Consider the following 17914-nt stretch of genomic DNA (forward strand, 5'->3'; position numbering starts at 1 on the left):
ACACACAAACACAAGGCCACATCCCTCAAAGGCACACATCCAACGCCCAAATACTACAGTACAGACGGTTACACTTTCTTTTCTTTATTAAATGTACATAAAAATATGGTGCTTTTGGGCTGGAATAGATTGATGGCATTCAATTAATTTCAATTGGGGAGGTGAATTTGATGTCTGGCTAAACTGAGTAATAAGCTTGGGTAAGGAACAAATTAAACTCATCAATCAAGGTACATTTTTTTTATATACATATAGTTTGGGGAAATAATTCTATTTTGTCTGTAGTTACAATAAAAGTACCGTAGGGCAACATGGTGAAAGTGTTTAGCATGTCTGCAATGGAGTTCTGAGGTTTTTGGTTTGAAACTCAGCTGTGGCCTTACGAAGTGAATGCGAATGGCTGTCTATATGTGCCCTAATAAAAGATTGACAGACAGAATTAAGCGCTCGTTTGAAAAAAACAACAACAACTTTATTTTGAAATCAAGTTACTTAATTTCCGCCATAGAGAGTTTAAATGGCGAGGTGGGCAATCCCCCTCCGTGACGTCACTTCACACCCCTCTTAATTTTGGGGGGGAGGAGGGGTGGGTTGCAAATTTACCTTTCACCTATTAAAGCACTGCGCACTAGAGAATAGTGATTGCATTGAATTAAAGCGCAGGTCAAGTAAAAAAATGTCCTAATGTTGTAGCGTCGCAAAAGTAATCCGGCCAAGTGCCGATAGTATGTTCTATGCACCCCAGAATATAAATAAATCAACCCATTTTGATCCATCTCAGGGTGTGTCCATTTTGCCACTTGTTGACTGAAAACGACATCACAGTGCCTAAGGGCTCAGCTTGGGAACATCACATGACCAAACCCAGAAAACAGGTGAGCCATGCGTTCGTTAACGTGTTTAGATTCGTGTTGGTGCGCATAGAACGTTATTGTAAAGAAAATTTTCAGCTTGACGTCCCTTTTAAAATGCTAAATACTGGAAACTAATATGCTGCAGTCTTTTAGCTATACTTTATACATTTACATCTGAACTATATTTTCACAAACACTGGCTTCTTTAATGATCACACCACGGAATATGATTCATACCATTTATTGATATACATGCAGTCATTTTATCTTCCACCATGGCATTTTTCTATAGAGCACATTGATTTTCCCTTGTAGATGAACTCGAGGAAACAAGGGTCATCTGTGGGTTGCCGCTGAAGAGCACCGTGATCAAGAAGCGGCTCAGACAGGCTTATCCACACTGATATCAGCACTACGTCTGCTCATCTCTTACTATATAGGTCGCTCACCGGAATCCACTGACCGAAAGCGAGAGTCTCAGCGTTACAACAGAAGGATTGACTCTGTTCGTACCGTACATCCGTTTATCATCTCACAGTCCATAGAGCAATCAACTGTGTAGCTGCATGTGTGATTGGAGGCAACGTTCTGAGGTGACGTTCATAATAACCTCAAGTATGTAAACAATGAAAAATGTATTGTCAATGTGTATCTCAAAGGTAAAAAAAAAAAAATATTCATCTTAATAAAACATCAGAATGTTTCATGTGATCCGACCAGTTGTTTCATTGCAGACATTTAGCCGCCTTTATTGCTGCTGTTGGCCAAGTGGGAGGTATCGTGCCATCAGGAGGGAGTGTAACGCCACACACCTTCACAGGACTCTTACTGCGTCCTCATGGCACACAATGTCCCCAAGTCTACTTGGGATCGCCTGCCTACGGTCATACTTACAAAAATGATGGCTATTCAGCTTTCGAGTGAAATTTCAGCATGAACCTAAAATGCCCTATAATCTTACCCAATAATGTAGCTGTAATTTTTTGTGAGAAGTCTACAAAGTAAACATATACATGTGTGCATACTAAAAGAATGGCACCAAAGGGGTTTGGAGTTTGATTTTTTTGCTAGTGCATGTTGGGAGTGTCAGTAGTGCGGGTCACAGTCCTCCACAAGACTGTCTGTGATGTAGCTGACTTTCAGAATCTCCTGGTAGTGTTGCTTCTCCACGCCGTTGTTTACGGTCCAGGCAACAACCTCCACACCCCTCTGGCTCCAGTATTGCACATAGTCCCTGAAAGAAAAACAAAACAAGAATACTTGTACATTGGAATCCTAAATATGAACGATGATTGTGTCTCTGCCACACAAACTCACTGCGAGACAAAGTTCTTTTGCACCAGGAAGGCGGAAATGCCGCAGAGCTTCCACAGCATGTGATGGTGGGCCCAGTCCAACATGATATCCATTAATGTCAGCCAGTGGTGTTTCCACGGTGACGGGTAACGTGGGGAGCCATCACCAAAGCGGCTCAAGCTCCAGGGCCTGTGGGTTAACGCGGTGACCACCTGCGGGTCAGTCTGCCTCATCTGTGCGGGGAATGGATGGAGGAAGAGAACATTTTACAGAATGTAACAAACAACATCACATGACCACAAATACAGTAAAACAAGTTTTGTGTTTCGTAAAGAATAGTTTGGTGTTGAATAACAACATAAAGGAGAATGTAATAAACTAGTAAGTAATTACTGGACGTGCTGTGTGCCCCAATGGGCGTGGCCAAGTGAGTTATGCAAGGAGCTGGAGCCGGGTTAGCGTCTGGCCAGGAATTGTGGCCGACAGCAGCTCCTTGCAAGTGTTCTCATTTTGGATTCGGATGTTTGACGGTTTGTCCTGTCAATAAAGCAAGCACATCAGCCAATGTGGCTGTCCTTACCCACATGCAAGGGCTGCTTTTTTTTTTTTTTCAAATCACTTGAACGGCAGTTTATATGAAGCTTGTAGCTCATATTTTGGCATGAGAAATTTTCTGATCGGACTTTAAAAATCATTTTCATTTTTGCAAAAAATGACAGTAGCAACTTGAACAGAATGCTGGGTAAAGTTTCAAAGAAAATGATTCATGAGATTTCCAAACTTGAACACAAAACAGGAGCCGGAAAACTGCTTGTATAGCAACCTCTTTGATGAGAAATAGGACGGGATATGCAGACGGGTTCAAAAAAAGGAAAGAAAATCAAGTCCCCAACACTTGAAGGTTAAATATTGAAATGCCCTCTAACCTTGTAGATGACCTTGGGCTCGAAGGAGCAGACAATGCTGCTGTTGTACAGGATTGGATGCTTGTTGTAGAGAGCTGAGAGCGCTGCAGCTGCCTGCCAGGGGAAGACGCCACACTTAATACATCACTCTCATATTTCCAGCACGTGTGCGTGCAAGTTTGTGATTTCATTATTTTGTTTATCCGCCTGCCCAAACCCTCCTGAAATTTTCCAAGAATATTGCCATCTGCAAAAACAACCGCTGCCGCTTGACATTCCTCACTGATATGAAAAAAGGGCTGGGACAAGAACGACCCCGCCAACATGCTTAAAACGTGCAAACGTGACTCGGCATTCGGTCGTCGTTTTGGACAGCACCTCGTCTGGATGGCCTTTCACATCAAAGTATATGGTGAGCTGCAGTTTGATGCATTCCTCCACTGCCTGCTCCAGTGTGGGGATCTTCACACCAGCAAACTTGTCCCTGAAAATAGAAGATATTGGTGTTCGAACAAACAGTAAGCAATAACGTGGCAGTTTACTCGCTTAGCCTAAATTAGCATTGACACACCATTTTACTGCCATCAATGAAAGCTTACTCTTTTTTTTTTTTTTTTTTTTTAAACAACAATTACATTTTTTTTCAGTGGCCCTACAAACGAGTTGACTGTCAAAAATCAACAGGTGGAATACTGAACTGGAAGGAATAAAATCTTGAAACAATAACGTTCATATGAACGCGGGCAGCAAGGACCCGAAGCGGTGAGCACGTCTGCCTCACACTCAAGAGGTTCTGGGTTTGAATCTCAGTTCAGGCCCTCCTGTGTGGAGTTCTCCTCATACCGTACATGTGGCCTTACACAAAGGCCCACGTTGTAGGAAAGAAGTAGAAAAAGAAGCGCATATTGGTGAATTTATGTGTCCGTTTTACCTGAGTCGATGTTTAGCAGCTGCGTCCAGTTTACCCAAGTCAGCAAATCTTAATTGACTGAGGGGGCCTGACCCATTTGTGGTCCGATCCACGCTCTCGTCATGCATCAGGATTGGGACCCCGTCTGCAGAGAACTCCAGGTCGAGTTCAACTCCGGAGGCCCCGTTCTTGCTCGCCTGGTGCGTGACAGGATTCATCCAAAATCAATTCCACACCGCTGACATAATGATCATTTAATGAATTATAACGCATCAAGCTAGATTTAAATTCAAATCAAACATTTTCTTTTCTGTTGAATGTTTGGCTCTAAATGAGCCTGACCTCTAATTAGGAAAAGCGTCTTGGAAAGCTGCTCAAGATCAACGGACCTCACTGCGATGAAGATGACTTGATATCGCACAATGTTGGCGGCCAAAATCCATGTGAAACATCACTCAAAAGATGATACAAATTCTATGTGACTGTATCTAATTTTATGAATACGTCACTGTCTTTCTTCAACACAGCACCCTCAAAATGTGTCCTGCCTAGGGCCCTAAAAGGCACTGGATTATCTTCAGATAAGAAATAAGATCTTGGTTGTGGTTTTATTTAAAGTATCTTCATCTGGAACAAAAACTCTTGAAAACAAGAGAGTGTAGCAGACAATCTGCCGCTCTGTGCTTTTAGCTGGTTAGTTTTCCCGTGTCTGTTATCAACAGTTTAACGACCCGCTCGGACAATCATTAGAGCACATTAAGAAAGCAAATAATCCGTTTTCAGGATCATAGACGTCAGCTCAGGTGTTTGGCGGACAGTATTTTTAAAGGTATGATTTAACATTTATTACACATTTAGTTATTGTGAAATATAAATGAATGTGAGCTGTGGCACCTCACATAGATGAGAGGGAAAAATTGTGATTATGATTGCTGGCGGAACAACATTGTTGCTTTAATGTTGAATGTTTTCTGATGACTTTTTACTTTTACTACTTGCATTTAAAAACAAGTATCGGTACTTTTGGGTTTCTACTCCTGACCATGTCAAAATATCTTGACCTTTTCCAACCTTTGGCAGATGACAACACAATGTAAAAAAAATACGTAAATAGGTGAAGTCATTCGTGGCTGAGCTCTTGATTGAGTTATTGACATCTCAGGCCCAGGGACTTAACAAGTAGAGAAGCAGGAAGAACGCAAACGTGTGTAAGTGTGCGCGTTACTGTAATTGAAATATAATTGAATCCATTTTGGTGCTAAAGCAGATTTCGGAGTCTTTGCTTTTTTCTATTTTTCCTAGTCTTTATTTTTATCAACACAATCTGTAAGTACAACGAGTGAGTACTTTTGCCCTCTCTGATATGCTCTTTTTGTTTGCCATCAAGTGACATCTTAATCATTTAGTACAGTATATATTTTTAATATGGAGTGTGACAATCTTATAATTTCACTGCACTTTATTGGTTGTGGCGGCACGGTGGCCGACTGTTTAGCACGTCCGCCTCATAGTTCAGAGGTCGTGGGTTCTATCGCGGCCACGGCCTCCCCTTGTGTGCAGTTTGCATGTTCTCCCTGTGTGTTTTTTCTCCGGGTACTCCGGTTTCCTCCCACATTCCAAAAACATGCTTGGTAGGTTAATTGGACACTCTAAATTGCTCCTTGGTGTGATTGTGAGTGCAGATGTTTGTTTGTCTCTGTGTGCCCTGCGATTGGCTGGCAACCAATTCAGGGTGTCCCCCGCTTACTGCCCGAAGAGTGCTGGGATAGGCTCCAGCACTCCCCGCGACCCTTGTGAGGATAAGCGGTATAGATGATGGATGTATGTATTGGTTGTAAAAGGGTTACCCCCCCCCCCCCCCACTAAAAAAAAAAAAAGTGTGTGCTGCAGCTGCATCAAAGAAAGACAGCAATATAATACATATCAGGATTTAAGATGATAATTACATGGATGGGACCGTATGTGGTGTCGGCGACGTGTGTGTCAATCAGACACATCCTCCGCCCGAACCGAACCCCAGTCTACGCTCTTACCAGCCGTATGGCCGCTATCGTGTTTTCCGGTGCGTCGTGTCCGCCTCCCCGGTGGGCTACCACGGACACCTTTTCGGATCCGGCCGGGTGAAGCACTTGTCGGGCTCGGCCGGCCGGCAGCTGCGGGAAGCGGAACATGGCCAGGAAGAGGTAGAGGCAGCCGGTGAGGACGCCAGACCACACCGGACTGCGAGTGGCCAGCAGGACCACCACGAAGACGACCGAGTAGAGCGAGACCTCATCGCCCAGCTGCAGCATGTCGTCCCCCCGGTCCGGTGGTGGCTTGAGAGAGAGCAGCCGAGGTCAAAAACGTATAATCTCGGCCCAAACGGTCCGCCTCTCCACGACAGACTTTAATCCCGCCCAGTGCGCGACGGTAGTTTCACGATGACGTCACGTCCGGAAATGCTAGCTAAAATCACAAACAAGAAACACGTCCGAGTTTGTTTGGGAGGGGTCTGCCCCTTGGGCAATTTCTTGACATTTTAATCCAATTTTAAAGTTCAAAACAAAACAATGAAATTAATGTATTATTAACTCCTAATTTAAAGTTCAAAATGAACAAATCAAAATAAATGTTTCTAAATTCATAATTTTAATTAATAAATTGAAATAAAATGCAAATGAAATAATTTTATGGAAATTAAACTATGTTCATATCAGACACGCTTGAATTGTATTTGAAGGAAAAAATAACGATTCATTAATACTTTAAGTCACTCAAAATACAAATTAATTTGAGTTAAAACGTAATAGGAACATTTTAGTTCAACATATTAGCATCCATTTATTTGAGGAATATACAACATTTTAAGAAAATGTTTAATGTGTAAGGGACAGGAAAAAAGTAACGCCCAAAACATTTTTAAGCAGGAGTACAAGTAAAAACAATGAGATTCCAGTGATTATTTTGGTAAAAAGGTAATGAAAAGGCCTCCAAAAAGGGATAATTATGTACTAAATGTTAACAGTTAACAAAACAAAATTGCTATCCACCTTTTTACACACACAAGATAGGCTGGACTCATTCCTGTCAGTCAGTGAAATGGCATCCAGTCTCCTGTGGCATAATCCATGGTATTACATGTGTTGAACCACTAGAGGGCAGACTATGCCTGTGCAATGCACATAAAAAGTTTTGCGCAGGCAGATGATCAAGGCGGCTGTGGTAGCGCAGAAGAGAACAGTGATCTTTATTTTTAAAAGAACCCAAGACAACACCTAAGTCGGTACTTGACTCAGTGTTCTGCCAAAATGTCCTTCTACCCGTGGGGTAGGAGAATTTGGCAGAACACCGGTGTTTGCTTCAGACAGCGCCTCACCCTGGGGGTCATGACCTGCGAATGCTAAATAACAGTGCCACTCATCATATTGTATTATAGAACTTGCTTCCGTCCCTACAATTTCAAATTTGTGAGCCCGTTAAATCGAGTCATTATTTAAATATTTTATTTTTCTCATGCCCAACTGGAGGGCAGCCGTCTTACTGTTACTGACAACTTATGTTTGGTTTTGCCAAAAACATTGTTATCAGCACTTAGTTTACACGAGGATCCCTCTATGGCGTAATGAGAGCCTCTCAAACAACCAACTTTACTGTTTGCATGAACCAGTCAGATTATATTATGTCAATACTGTGAATTGTGCCCTCAAGAGGTTAGTTTAACATTTGGCAGAGAATTTTGTCCTTATTGACTTTGCTTTCATTTCATTGTAGATGCTTTTGACCATGATGCAGACTCAGAGGTATATCTTATAAGAGATCTTTAAAAGAAAAAAAATAACTGATGAAAAGTGCATTTAGTGCTTGTCATTAGACTTTTTGGCCCAACTGACAACAACCATAGACAGTTTCGTTTTTGCCGTAGAGACAGAAAATAACGTGAAAACACCGCGGATAAATCAACATATTCAAGTTAGGCGGTGTTTAACGTTTGGGAACGTAAGAGGGCCGCCGGTGGCGTCATAAATTCTAGTCAAGCAGGATTTGGTCACCATATCCAGAACACATTGCGATCCACACTCCAGTCAAAGGGTGTCGGTAGTGAGTCTTGACGTTTTGTGTAACGGTAGCAGCCGGTGAACAAGAAGGACCGGCAGTGTGATGGAGGCTGAACGATCAGATGGAGTACAACAGAAACTCACCGTCTTTGTTCTACTGAGCCCGTCCGGAGTGGAACCAACCGCGGATAACTGAGAGAACCGGAGGGAGATGCAGTGAGTTGAAGCCGGTGAATGGTGCTTTAAGAAGCCCGCTATGCTCCTCGATCACACACCAAAACGGAAACATGGCATCCTTGCGACGACTCTACTTCGACGCCGTATTTCACACCATTTAGTTATACTTGACACGGAAAGGACGCATTAGTGTCCTCTACGTCCAGGTGTTAGCTGTCTGCGTTCCTGTCGGTGTAGCCACAACTTAGTTTTTCAAAGGTCTGTAACATTGCTGTTATCAAAAGTATTAAACATTCCTGTAGGGACGTGACAACAAAATCTTTTTTTTCCTAACAAGACCACCGGAAAGAGCTGGAATAAAGAAATAAAACTGATGAAAATTTGAAAAGACTGATAATTCGAATGGTAACCAAAGAGCCCCAAACAACCTCGAATGGTAACCAAAGAGCCCCAAACAACCTCGAGAAACATTCAAGGTGAACTCCAAAGTCAAGGTACACCAGTATTCTGAAACATTTAAAAAAAAATGTTTACATGCGTGAGTGGAGGTACGACCGCATATGAATAAACCTGTTGAAATGGCGCCACACGGACGTTGTGACGCAAATAGGCGTCATTTCCGCTGGCTACTTGCTATCGTCACTAAAACATGATATTCATGTCACATACCACAGGAAGAAAGCAGTCGTTTTCCTTCACGTTCCAAAAGTGTGCCACCGCTTGTGTATTTCCAGCGAGTTGCGCGCCAGACATACGGATTTATACACACATATATCTATTTGTCTGTATACACACTGTCATTTTTGCTGTAGAGACAGAAAATACTGCAAAAACACCGCAAAGGAATCATCGTATTGAAGTTAGACTCGCTACGGCGAGGATGCACTTCGTGTTACTACAAAGACCAAGATTCCTTGCAGTTGAGCATGCACAGAGTGTCCCGTGCAATCGGGATATTCCGATTGACGTGTACATGCGCGCATATTCGGGTTAGATAAGGAGTAACTCAGCCATGATATTTGGAATTTTAAAAACCCGAATAAGGGCATATTATTGTTATTGTGTGCGTTTACATGGCTCTTAAAAACTCAAATAATACCAATATTTTGATTTTAAATGGTTTATCGGCTGCAGGTAAACATAGCCATTGTTTGAGCCAACGTGGACTACAAGAGAGACGACCAAGGAGGACACCAATCTTGAAAATAAACCATAATGAAAGCGAGACTGGAATTTGCCAAACTGCATGTTGACAAGGACACAACGCTTCTGGGAGAATGTCCTCGGGACAGACGAGAAAAACTTTCAGACATGGCCCAAAACACAGCTAAGAAAAGTGGCAAAGAGCAAAAACTTTGGACTATTCTGCTTCTATGAACCCTGACTTAAATCCTATTGAACATCTCTGGAAGGAGCTGGAACATGCAGTCTGGAGAAAGTACCCTTCGAACCTGAGACAACTGGGGCAGTTTGCTCATGAAGTGCGGGACAAAAACCCTGCTGAGAGGTGCAGATGTCGAAAGTTGCAAAAAAAACGTTTAATTGCAGTGACAAAAGACATGATTGAAAAGCCATGTTTGATTTCCATTGGTTAATTTTCACATATTGCTTTTGTCAGATTCAAGTGATTTCTGTGACTATTGTGGGCTTTTCTTTCATTAATAGAGGGCTACAAACAATTTTGTCCACGTTTGTAGTTTCATTTTGTTCTGTCACGTGCGTGACGAATGGCGTCCGTTGGATGAGAACAGAATGTTCTAGATGACACTATCACTGACACCCGGCATAGACCACGGATCGATCTTTACGGTCTGCTACTGGACTGGAACGGAATCCTTTGCATCCTCAAACCGATGCAGCCGTGATCCTAAGCGTCAGGTGTTTTGCCGGCAGGTCATGAAGAGGGTCCGCACGGAGCAGATCCAGTACGCCGTGGCTCAGTACCTCAAGCGGAGGCAGTATGTGGACTCGGCTGACGGCTCCCTGAAAACCACCAAACTCTTCCAGACGGCCGAGGAGATGGCTGCCAGCCTCACTGGTAAGCAAAAAATAAACAAATAAATAAAAAAAGAATATAGTACACACTAGGTATGGGCTGATATTAGATTCTGACGATATGATAACCATGAGCAACAATATCGCACTGTCACAGTATTAAAATTACACTCTAAAATGTCCCTTTGTGAAATATTTGGGGAACCAAAAAGTGCGTTTTTTTAAAATTGAACACAGGCTATTTTATTTTTAAACAAAATACTGAATATTTGGTACATTAACCCATTTTGACTGTGGGCGTATTGCCGTTTTTCCACCACTGGAGCCATGAGCTCTGTTGCTATTTCAACCTTTACATCCGGGAAAGCAGATAAGCCTTTTTTTAAAGAATTCTCAGTCTCTTAGTTATTGAAATGCATCCGAATATACACGTGATGGTATTGTGCCATTAGCATCAGCAAGATTTTTTTCAACCACATCCCAGGGTGAATAAGGTAAATACAAATTTCCGTGTGTGTGTGTGTGTGCGCGTGTGCAGTCCAGAGCGAGTCGGGGTGCGCCAACGTGGTGTCGGCGGCGCCGTGCCAGTCTGACCCGCAGCAATACGAGTTACAGTATGCCAGGCTGCGCTGCTTCCTGTCAGGTAGGACATTCCACATGCTTATCGTAGGCTTTGCGCACGCTTGTTACCGCTCTTGGTGACACTTGGAATGACCCCAAAGCTGCAAAAGTGAGCACGTGTTTGCACTCCCATTGTCTTGTAACAAACATGTCGCCAAAAGGAATACTAAGAATTCAAAATAAAGGTTAGAGTGTTAAAATGGTATAGGTGCAACGATCATTCAACAACTAATCGATTATCAAATGAATCGCTAATTATCTTTGAAAATTCATGAATCGTTTGATAGATTTTTTTAATTTAATTTAAATTTCTCAGATGCTCAGAGTTTCAGCTTCGAAATAATACATTTTATCCAATTTCTGTAATCCTCCATGAAAGTGGACTGACTACACTAGTCAACAGACATTTCAAGTTTTGATGGTTTTCGGGTATTTTGATGTTGCTGAATCCGAAAATGACATTGTTTTTTCCAAATTGGCTCTCGTTTTTGTGATTATTTGTTTACGTTCTAAGAACATGCCCTTTATGCTCCAAATTTTATGAGGCTGTATCTGTCTTTTCAAGCATGTTCATACAGTATTCTTTCATTTTTTGATGCGATATTGTGAAAGATGGCAATTGCAGAGAGCCTTATGTATGCGAATTATGTTTCTTGTGAAAATCAAGCAATAATTCAGACAATTCCCTAACATTAGCAGTAAACAAATGCCAATACAGGTGACGTCAAAGCACAAGCGAACGAACGAATACATTTCCTAAACTGCCAAAGCACATTTATTAGTGGGTGATTGTCAAAAATATCGATACCCTATTCAAAGAAACGGTTGTCATTTCTGGACTCGGCAGCCCAAAATGACCCAGAAACCATTTAAATATCTTTGGTGCACGAAAGACAAAAAAAATGTTGTAGTGTTATCTTTGTGTTGGAATTTGCTGGTTTTGTCGGTACCATGTTGAAAAATAGGGAAAAATGTTGATCATTGTTCAAGCAAATGTTTGATTTGGTTTCAACACCACGATAATCAGCCTGCTTTCATGGAGGACTACAGAAATCGGAGAGTCTTTACTGTTGTGAAATTGCGATTCTGAGGATTTGGCCAGTTTTAAAATAAAAAAGGAATCTAATCAACTACCCAAAATAATTATCAATTTATTTAATAATCAATTAGTTGTCAATCGTTGCACTTCTGTTTTTTTTTTTTTTTTTTTTCCAAAGTACGATTCATCAAATAATCAACAGATTAATCGATTATTAGAATAATCGTCAGTTGCAGCCCTAGATAATTGTTTCATAAACAAGTGTACAGTGTTACCTCGACCCGGAAGTTGAACTTGTAATTTGTCTGGCGGTGCAGAAGCCGAGATCTCGTGGGCCAAGGAAGTGAGCGTAATCCTCTACCCGCTCTTCGTCTACCTCCATCTGGACATGGTGCGCTGTGGCCTCAAGTCGGCGGTGGACGGCTTCTACGCACGCTTCCACGCCGCCTTCCTGCAGGATGGCGATCAGCGCGCCACCGTGGAGCAGCTGCGCCATGTCCTCAGCGCTCAGGACGTGGCGGCCAGCCCGCGGCTCAGCGCCTTCCTGGAGCACAAGTACGTGGTGCGCCTCAGCGAGGGCGCCCACGACTACCTGCTGCGCTACCTGCAGAGCGACGACAATGGCGCCATCTGCAGAGTCCTCGGCACGCACCTGCAGCTGGAGGTGAGTGTGGAAAAGCTGTTGCATGAACTTTGACATTTGTCCCTCAATAGTAAGACCTTTTGGTGCACGAGGAGATTGAGGTGCGAGGTAGTGCTAACGTAGTGCACATAGTGGCGTGATGTCCTATCCGTTGCGGTTATCATGGTTTACCGTCATCAGGTTTGGCGAACCACTACAGCTGTTTGTGTTTGTGCGGGGGGGATGGAGGGGGCAATACTTATTACAGCAATACTGAAATAAAAACAGTGAGATGAAGGCTTGAAAGCTAGCTCATGTTTAAAATTATTATAAATTGACTAAAACAAAGGACATTTTAGAATTATTATTAGTTTTAGTTAGTTCTATATACGTGAGATGTAGTTTTAGTTATCGTTTTTGTTGAATTTTATTTCGCTAACAAAATGTTTTTTCCATTGCAGTTTTAGTTATTTTGTTAGTTTTGGTTAACTATAATAGTCTTGGTACTAGTGCAGTGCAGTACATGTGCATTTAAAGGGGAAGTCAATGCAAACATTTTTTTTTTCTAGAATATGTTCTATGCAAGCCCACTAGTTGAAACAAGGCATTCTGATAAATATTGCGCCTGTGGAATAAGTGTTAATCCATTCATTTTTAGCCATCTCTGGGGGCGGCCATCTTGTCTTCTGTCGACCGAAAATGACATCACAACTGCTCACAACGACCAATCACGGCTCAGATTCAGAAAACAGGTCAGCCGTGATTGGTCGTTGTGAGCAGTTGTGATGTCATTTTCAGTCGACAGAAGACAAAATGGCCGCCCCCAGGGATGGCTAAGAACGAGTGCATTTTGCTGCTTAACTTATATTCCACAAACGCAAAATTAATCAGAATGCCATGTTTCAACGATTGGGCCTGCTGGGAACATATTCTTGAAAAAAATATGTTTGGGTTGACTTCCGTTTTAAGATGGATTTGGAATAAATACGCTAAACTGCTTCCCATAGGTGAGCGCCTCCAGGCGAACCGACTACCAGCTTTACGGGGCCGCGGTCGGGACCGCCCCGTCCACCGGCGCCCCCAACTGCACCTGGGCGGGAGCGGGTGGCGGCGAGGCGGCGGTTGAGCAGCTGCCGGCGGGCGCCCCGCAAAACGAGGCGGCCCTGGAGGCGCTGCGCGACTGCATCAAGAAGGTCCGCGAGGGTCCGCCCTCGCTCACCACCGTCTGCTTCTACGCCTTCCAGCACACGGAGCAGCTGCTCAACACCGCCGAGGTGTCGCCAGACAGCCGCCTGCTGGCCGCCGGCTTCGACAACTCCGCCGTCAAGCTGTGGAGCCTCCGCGCGCGCAAACTCAAGGCCAAGCCGCACGTGACCGATGTGTCTCGGGTACGCCTGGCCTGCGACGTCCTGGAGGAGGATGTGAGTACTTCATGCAAAGGCGTGACTTGGTTCACAGCATCAAGTAAATGTAAATGTTGCTTGTATGCACATTGACAAAATTGTTGGTATGCCTCTGTTAATACAAGAAAACCAATAATAAATGAAGAAACATAATGGTATATAAGTAGGTTTTTAAAATATGCTCGAATAAAACTCTCTTAATCTGCTTTTTCAATTTCATTGACCAAAAGAGCAATCATTTAATAAATAAATGTCACTGTAAAATTGTGTATTTACAAATATTTGCAATAAATAAATGAATCAATTTAATTAAAAAAAATACATGTTAAGTGATTCTACTAATTTATTTTTTATTTTTAAAATAAAGAAATTAAACGTTTATGTTAAAAAGAAATTGTAACTTGTGATTTAATTTATTCACAAATAAATTGCAAAATGCTAATGTCTACGTAATCTTGTGTATTTAACCAATTCATCATTTACAAATGAAATCAACACATGGGTTAAGAAATACAATTTGAACATGTAAAAAAAATGTGGAACTGCTTATTTTGCTCATCTCATATTTCTCATATTATTTACAATACAGTAACCTTTTGTTTAAACAATGATAACAAAAAATGTTTTACCAATATTTTTTTTATGCTTTACAGTAACTAAATTAACCAATCATTTAATATCATACAAAATGTTCAGTCTTTATGTAACATTTTCATTTATTGAATTAAATAACATTTCAAATGTAAATTGTATATTTGTTTTATTATTTCAAATATATAAAGTACATAACCAAGTAATTTGTGCCCCCAGTCCACTTGTATTTAACTTTTGATGCTACTGTATGTTGTTCTACCGTCCTACTCAGATGGATGAGGAGGACGCGTCGGGCAGCGAGATCAAGATGCTGCGCGGCCACAGCGGCCCCGTGTTCCGGACCGCCTTCCTGACGGACAGCTCGGGCTTGCTGTCTTGCTCGGAGGACACCAGCGTGCGCTATTGGGACCTGGGCAGCTTCACCAACACGGCGCTCTACCAGGGCCACGCCTACCCGGTGTGGGACGTGGACGTGAGCCCGTGCAGCCTCTACTTCGCCAGCGGCTCCCACGACCGCACCGCCCGCCTCTGGACCTTCTCGCGCACGTACCCGCTGCGCGTCTACGCCGGGCACTTGGCCGACGTGGACTGCGTCCGCTTCCACCCCAACTCCAACTACCTGGCCACCGGCTCCAGCGACAAGACGGTGCGGTTGTGGAGCACGCAGCAGGGGGCGTCGGTGCGCCTCTTCACCGGCCACCGCGGGCCCGTGCTGGCGCTGGCGTTCTCGCCCAACGGCAAGTACTTGGCGTCGGGCGGCGAGGACCAACGCGTCAAGCTGTGGGACCTGGCCTCGGGGGCGCTCTTCAAGGACCTGCGGGGCCACGCCGACAGCGTCACCGGCCTGTCCTTCAGTCCCGACAGCAGCCTGGTGGCGTCCTCGTCCACCGACAACACGGTGCGGGTGTGGGACGTGCGCAGCGCCCACGGCGCCGCGCCGCCCGACGGCTCGTCCGCCGAGCTGGTGGGCTCGTACGCCGGGAACACCAGCAACGTGCTCAACGTGCAGTTCATGGCCTGCAACCTGCTGCTGGTGACGGGCAGCGCGCGGGATAAAACCGAAGCCTAGAGGGAGGGCTGCTCAATTATGGAAAAAAATAATAATCACGATTTATTTGGGTGATAATCGAAATCACGATTATTCGGACGATCATTTATTTTTGGGTACAAAACAAGAAAATGTTAAAACGTAAAAAATATAAAGACAAATACATTTCTTTGAAACAAAATAAATAAAATAAAAAAGGTGCAAATGTATAAATCCAAGTATGAACATGGATATAAATATAATATTAATAAACCATTTTTTACAATTATGCCAATTTTGTTGCTAAAATTGTGGCATGTAATAATGCTATTTGTAATTAAATTTCGACAAATTGCTCAGCCCTACCCAGAGGACAAGGTGGATTTTCCCCTTCGCTCTGTGTTGTTAAAACAAGCAATTGTGAAATGTGTACTGTTTAATTACTGTTACTGTTTAATATTCTTGCCAGAGCAGCTGAGTCCTTGCTTTAAATATTTGTGTATCGTTGTGATATTCGTGCGAACAAGGCAAAAAACAAGCAATTGTTTAGTGAATACTACATTTGCTTCACGATGCTTCACGTCCTTGTAAAGCAGCTGTCCCTTCGCCCTGTGCTGCATATCGGAACTGTCGTCAAAGTGCACTCGGGCTCGTATTGTGCACTTCACAGTTCACCTGCTTTTTCAGGGTTTTGTCTCGCCCGAGGGCACTCACCTACAGCAGAGGGCACCGTGAGATTGATGAATGGGGATCTATGAATTTACTTCATTCTTATTCCACCAACGAATATCAATCACAATACTGCGTTGAGTGAGACTGGTGGGGCACATAGAGGATATTACAAGGACATTTTTTTTGCCTTGAGTTCTGCTTTAACATTCTTCCCAATACAGCTAAGTCCTCCCTTGACACATTGTTGAATTGTCAGGATGGTCACATGATCAAGGGGGGAAAAAAAACAATTGTAAAATAAACATAAAACTCAAGTGGTTCGCTTGCCGTAGCAGCTAAAGTCCTCCCTTGACATGTTGTCAGAGCGTCAAAAATAAAATGGTGAAACACAAGGTTAGTTGGGTCAACAGATTAATTGCACCTTCTGCCATTTAGTGGAAGAGCTTGTTATTAATTGTTCTGCCTGTCATTTTATGGATGCGTTATTTGTACTCGACGAAATAATTGTCAGAGTTAATGAAGTCAAATTGGATAATTGCTGGCGGCGCTCAGAGCTCACGTGTTGGGAATCACTGATGTAAATGTTCTTTAGTTCTGTCCATTGTTTTCAGGAGACAAACGTCTCTCCGTTGGTTTTGGTCTATTTTCAGCACTTCAGACACCCACACAAGAAGTGTAAATATCAAAGTGTATTTTTGTAACTTGCTGCTTTGCCAGGGCTGGAATGAAGCACACTTTTTGGATGTTTTTGTTTTTTTTAATATAAAGTTTCTCGTTTGGATGGTTCGGATGCTTGTCGTCACCTCTGAAGTTTCTCAGTGAACTTTTGTTTGTTGCCTCTCGTGGCCTCAAATTAAAATAAATCACATGACATAAGTAAGAAGTGATTCCACTTTGTGACTGTCAGTACATGGGGGTGCTAGCGAGCAGAGACAAACAAAAATGCACCAACCTGTACATTAACAGCAGAGACAAAGGAGACACATTTTAAGACATGAGTCAAGAGTGTCCCCGGTGTCTTAACATTTCTGAAATATGATTAGAACGCTAGGAATGAGGATTATTGCACATCTTACACACACTGCTTGTATTTCTGAAATCCGCCTGATTTTCTTGTATAGATTTTGTTACTGTAGGGTCTATGGCTTGTGCTAAGCGGGCCTAAAGTCCAACACTAGTTAGACTGTTAGTCCGAGTCCATTTTCACTTGGTTATTAAGTAGAACCGTCAAATTGACTGGGACGCCGTAGTTAAAGGGGAAATCAACCAAGCCAAGACTATGTTCCCAGCAGGCCCACTAGTTGAAACACTGCATTCTGATTAATATTGCGTTTGTGGAATGTGAGTTAAACAGCAAAATCCACCCCTTTTTAGCCATTTCAGGGGACGGCCATTTCGTCATTTCTGCCGACTGAAAATGACACCACAATTGCTCCAATCACGGCTGGGCTTCAGAAAACAGGTCAGCCGTGATTGGACGTTACCTCTGAGCAGTTGTGATGTCATTTTCAGTCAACAGAAGTGAAAAAATGGCTAAAAACGGGTGGATTAAATCTTATTCCACAAACACAATATTTATCAGAATGCCTTGTTTCAACTAGTGGGTTTGCATAGAACATATTCTTGTAACTATTTATATATTGTTTAATACCATTAAATTGCACCATGGTAATGAAATATATACATAATTAGGAAAGGTAAAGAAGCCGGGAGCATCTTATATCTATATACGCAGACTAATAACACGTCAAAGATTAAAATAGGT

General features: G+C 42.8%; 2 protein-coding genes across 2 annotated transcripts; one reads left to right on the forward strand and one right to left on the reverse strand.

The window, feature by feature from the left end:
- Positions 1–1079: 1079 nt before the first annotated feature.
- On the reverse strand, positions 1080–9005 carry gde1 (glycerophosphodiester phosphodiesterase 1). Its single transcript, XM_086034252.1, has 7 exons — positions 8846–9005; positions 5999–6280; positions 3987–4162; positions 3434–3539; positions 3077–3169; positions 2172–2383; positions 1080–2088 (listed from the first exon to the last, which is right to left on the reverse strand). The coding sequence occupies exons 1-7, from the start codon at positions 8927–8929 to the stop codon at positions 1941–1943; spliced, it is 1101 nt and encodes a 366-aa protein (XP_085890378.1). The 5' UTR covers positions 8930–9005; the 3' UTR covers positions 1080–1940.
- taf5l (TAF5-like RNA polymerase II, p300/CBP-associated factor (PCAF)-associated factor) lies at positions 8018–16935 on the forward strand. The gene is made up of 6 exons (XM_086034251.1): positions 8018–8215; positions 10070–10214; positions 10710–10814; positions 12149–12495; positions 13461–13874; positions 14722–16935. Exons 2-6 carry the CDS (start codon positions 10073–10075, stop codon positions 15517–15519), a joined length of 1806 nt encoding a protein of 601 aa, XP_085890377.1. The 5' UTR covers positions 8018–8215; positions 10070–10072; the 3' UTR covers positions 15520–16935.
- The last annotated feature ends 979 nt before the right edge of the window (positions 16936–17914 follow it).

The sequence above is a fragment of the Filicampus tigris genome, chromosome 6, assembly GCF_054856515.1.
Source record: "Filicampus tigris isolate MCC_2025a chromosome 6, RoL_Ftig_1.0, whole genome shotgun sequence".
NCBI lineage: Eukaryota > Metazoa > Chordata > Actinopteri > Syngnathiformes > Syngnathidae > Filicampus > Filicampus tigris.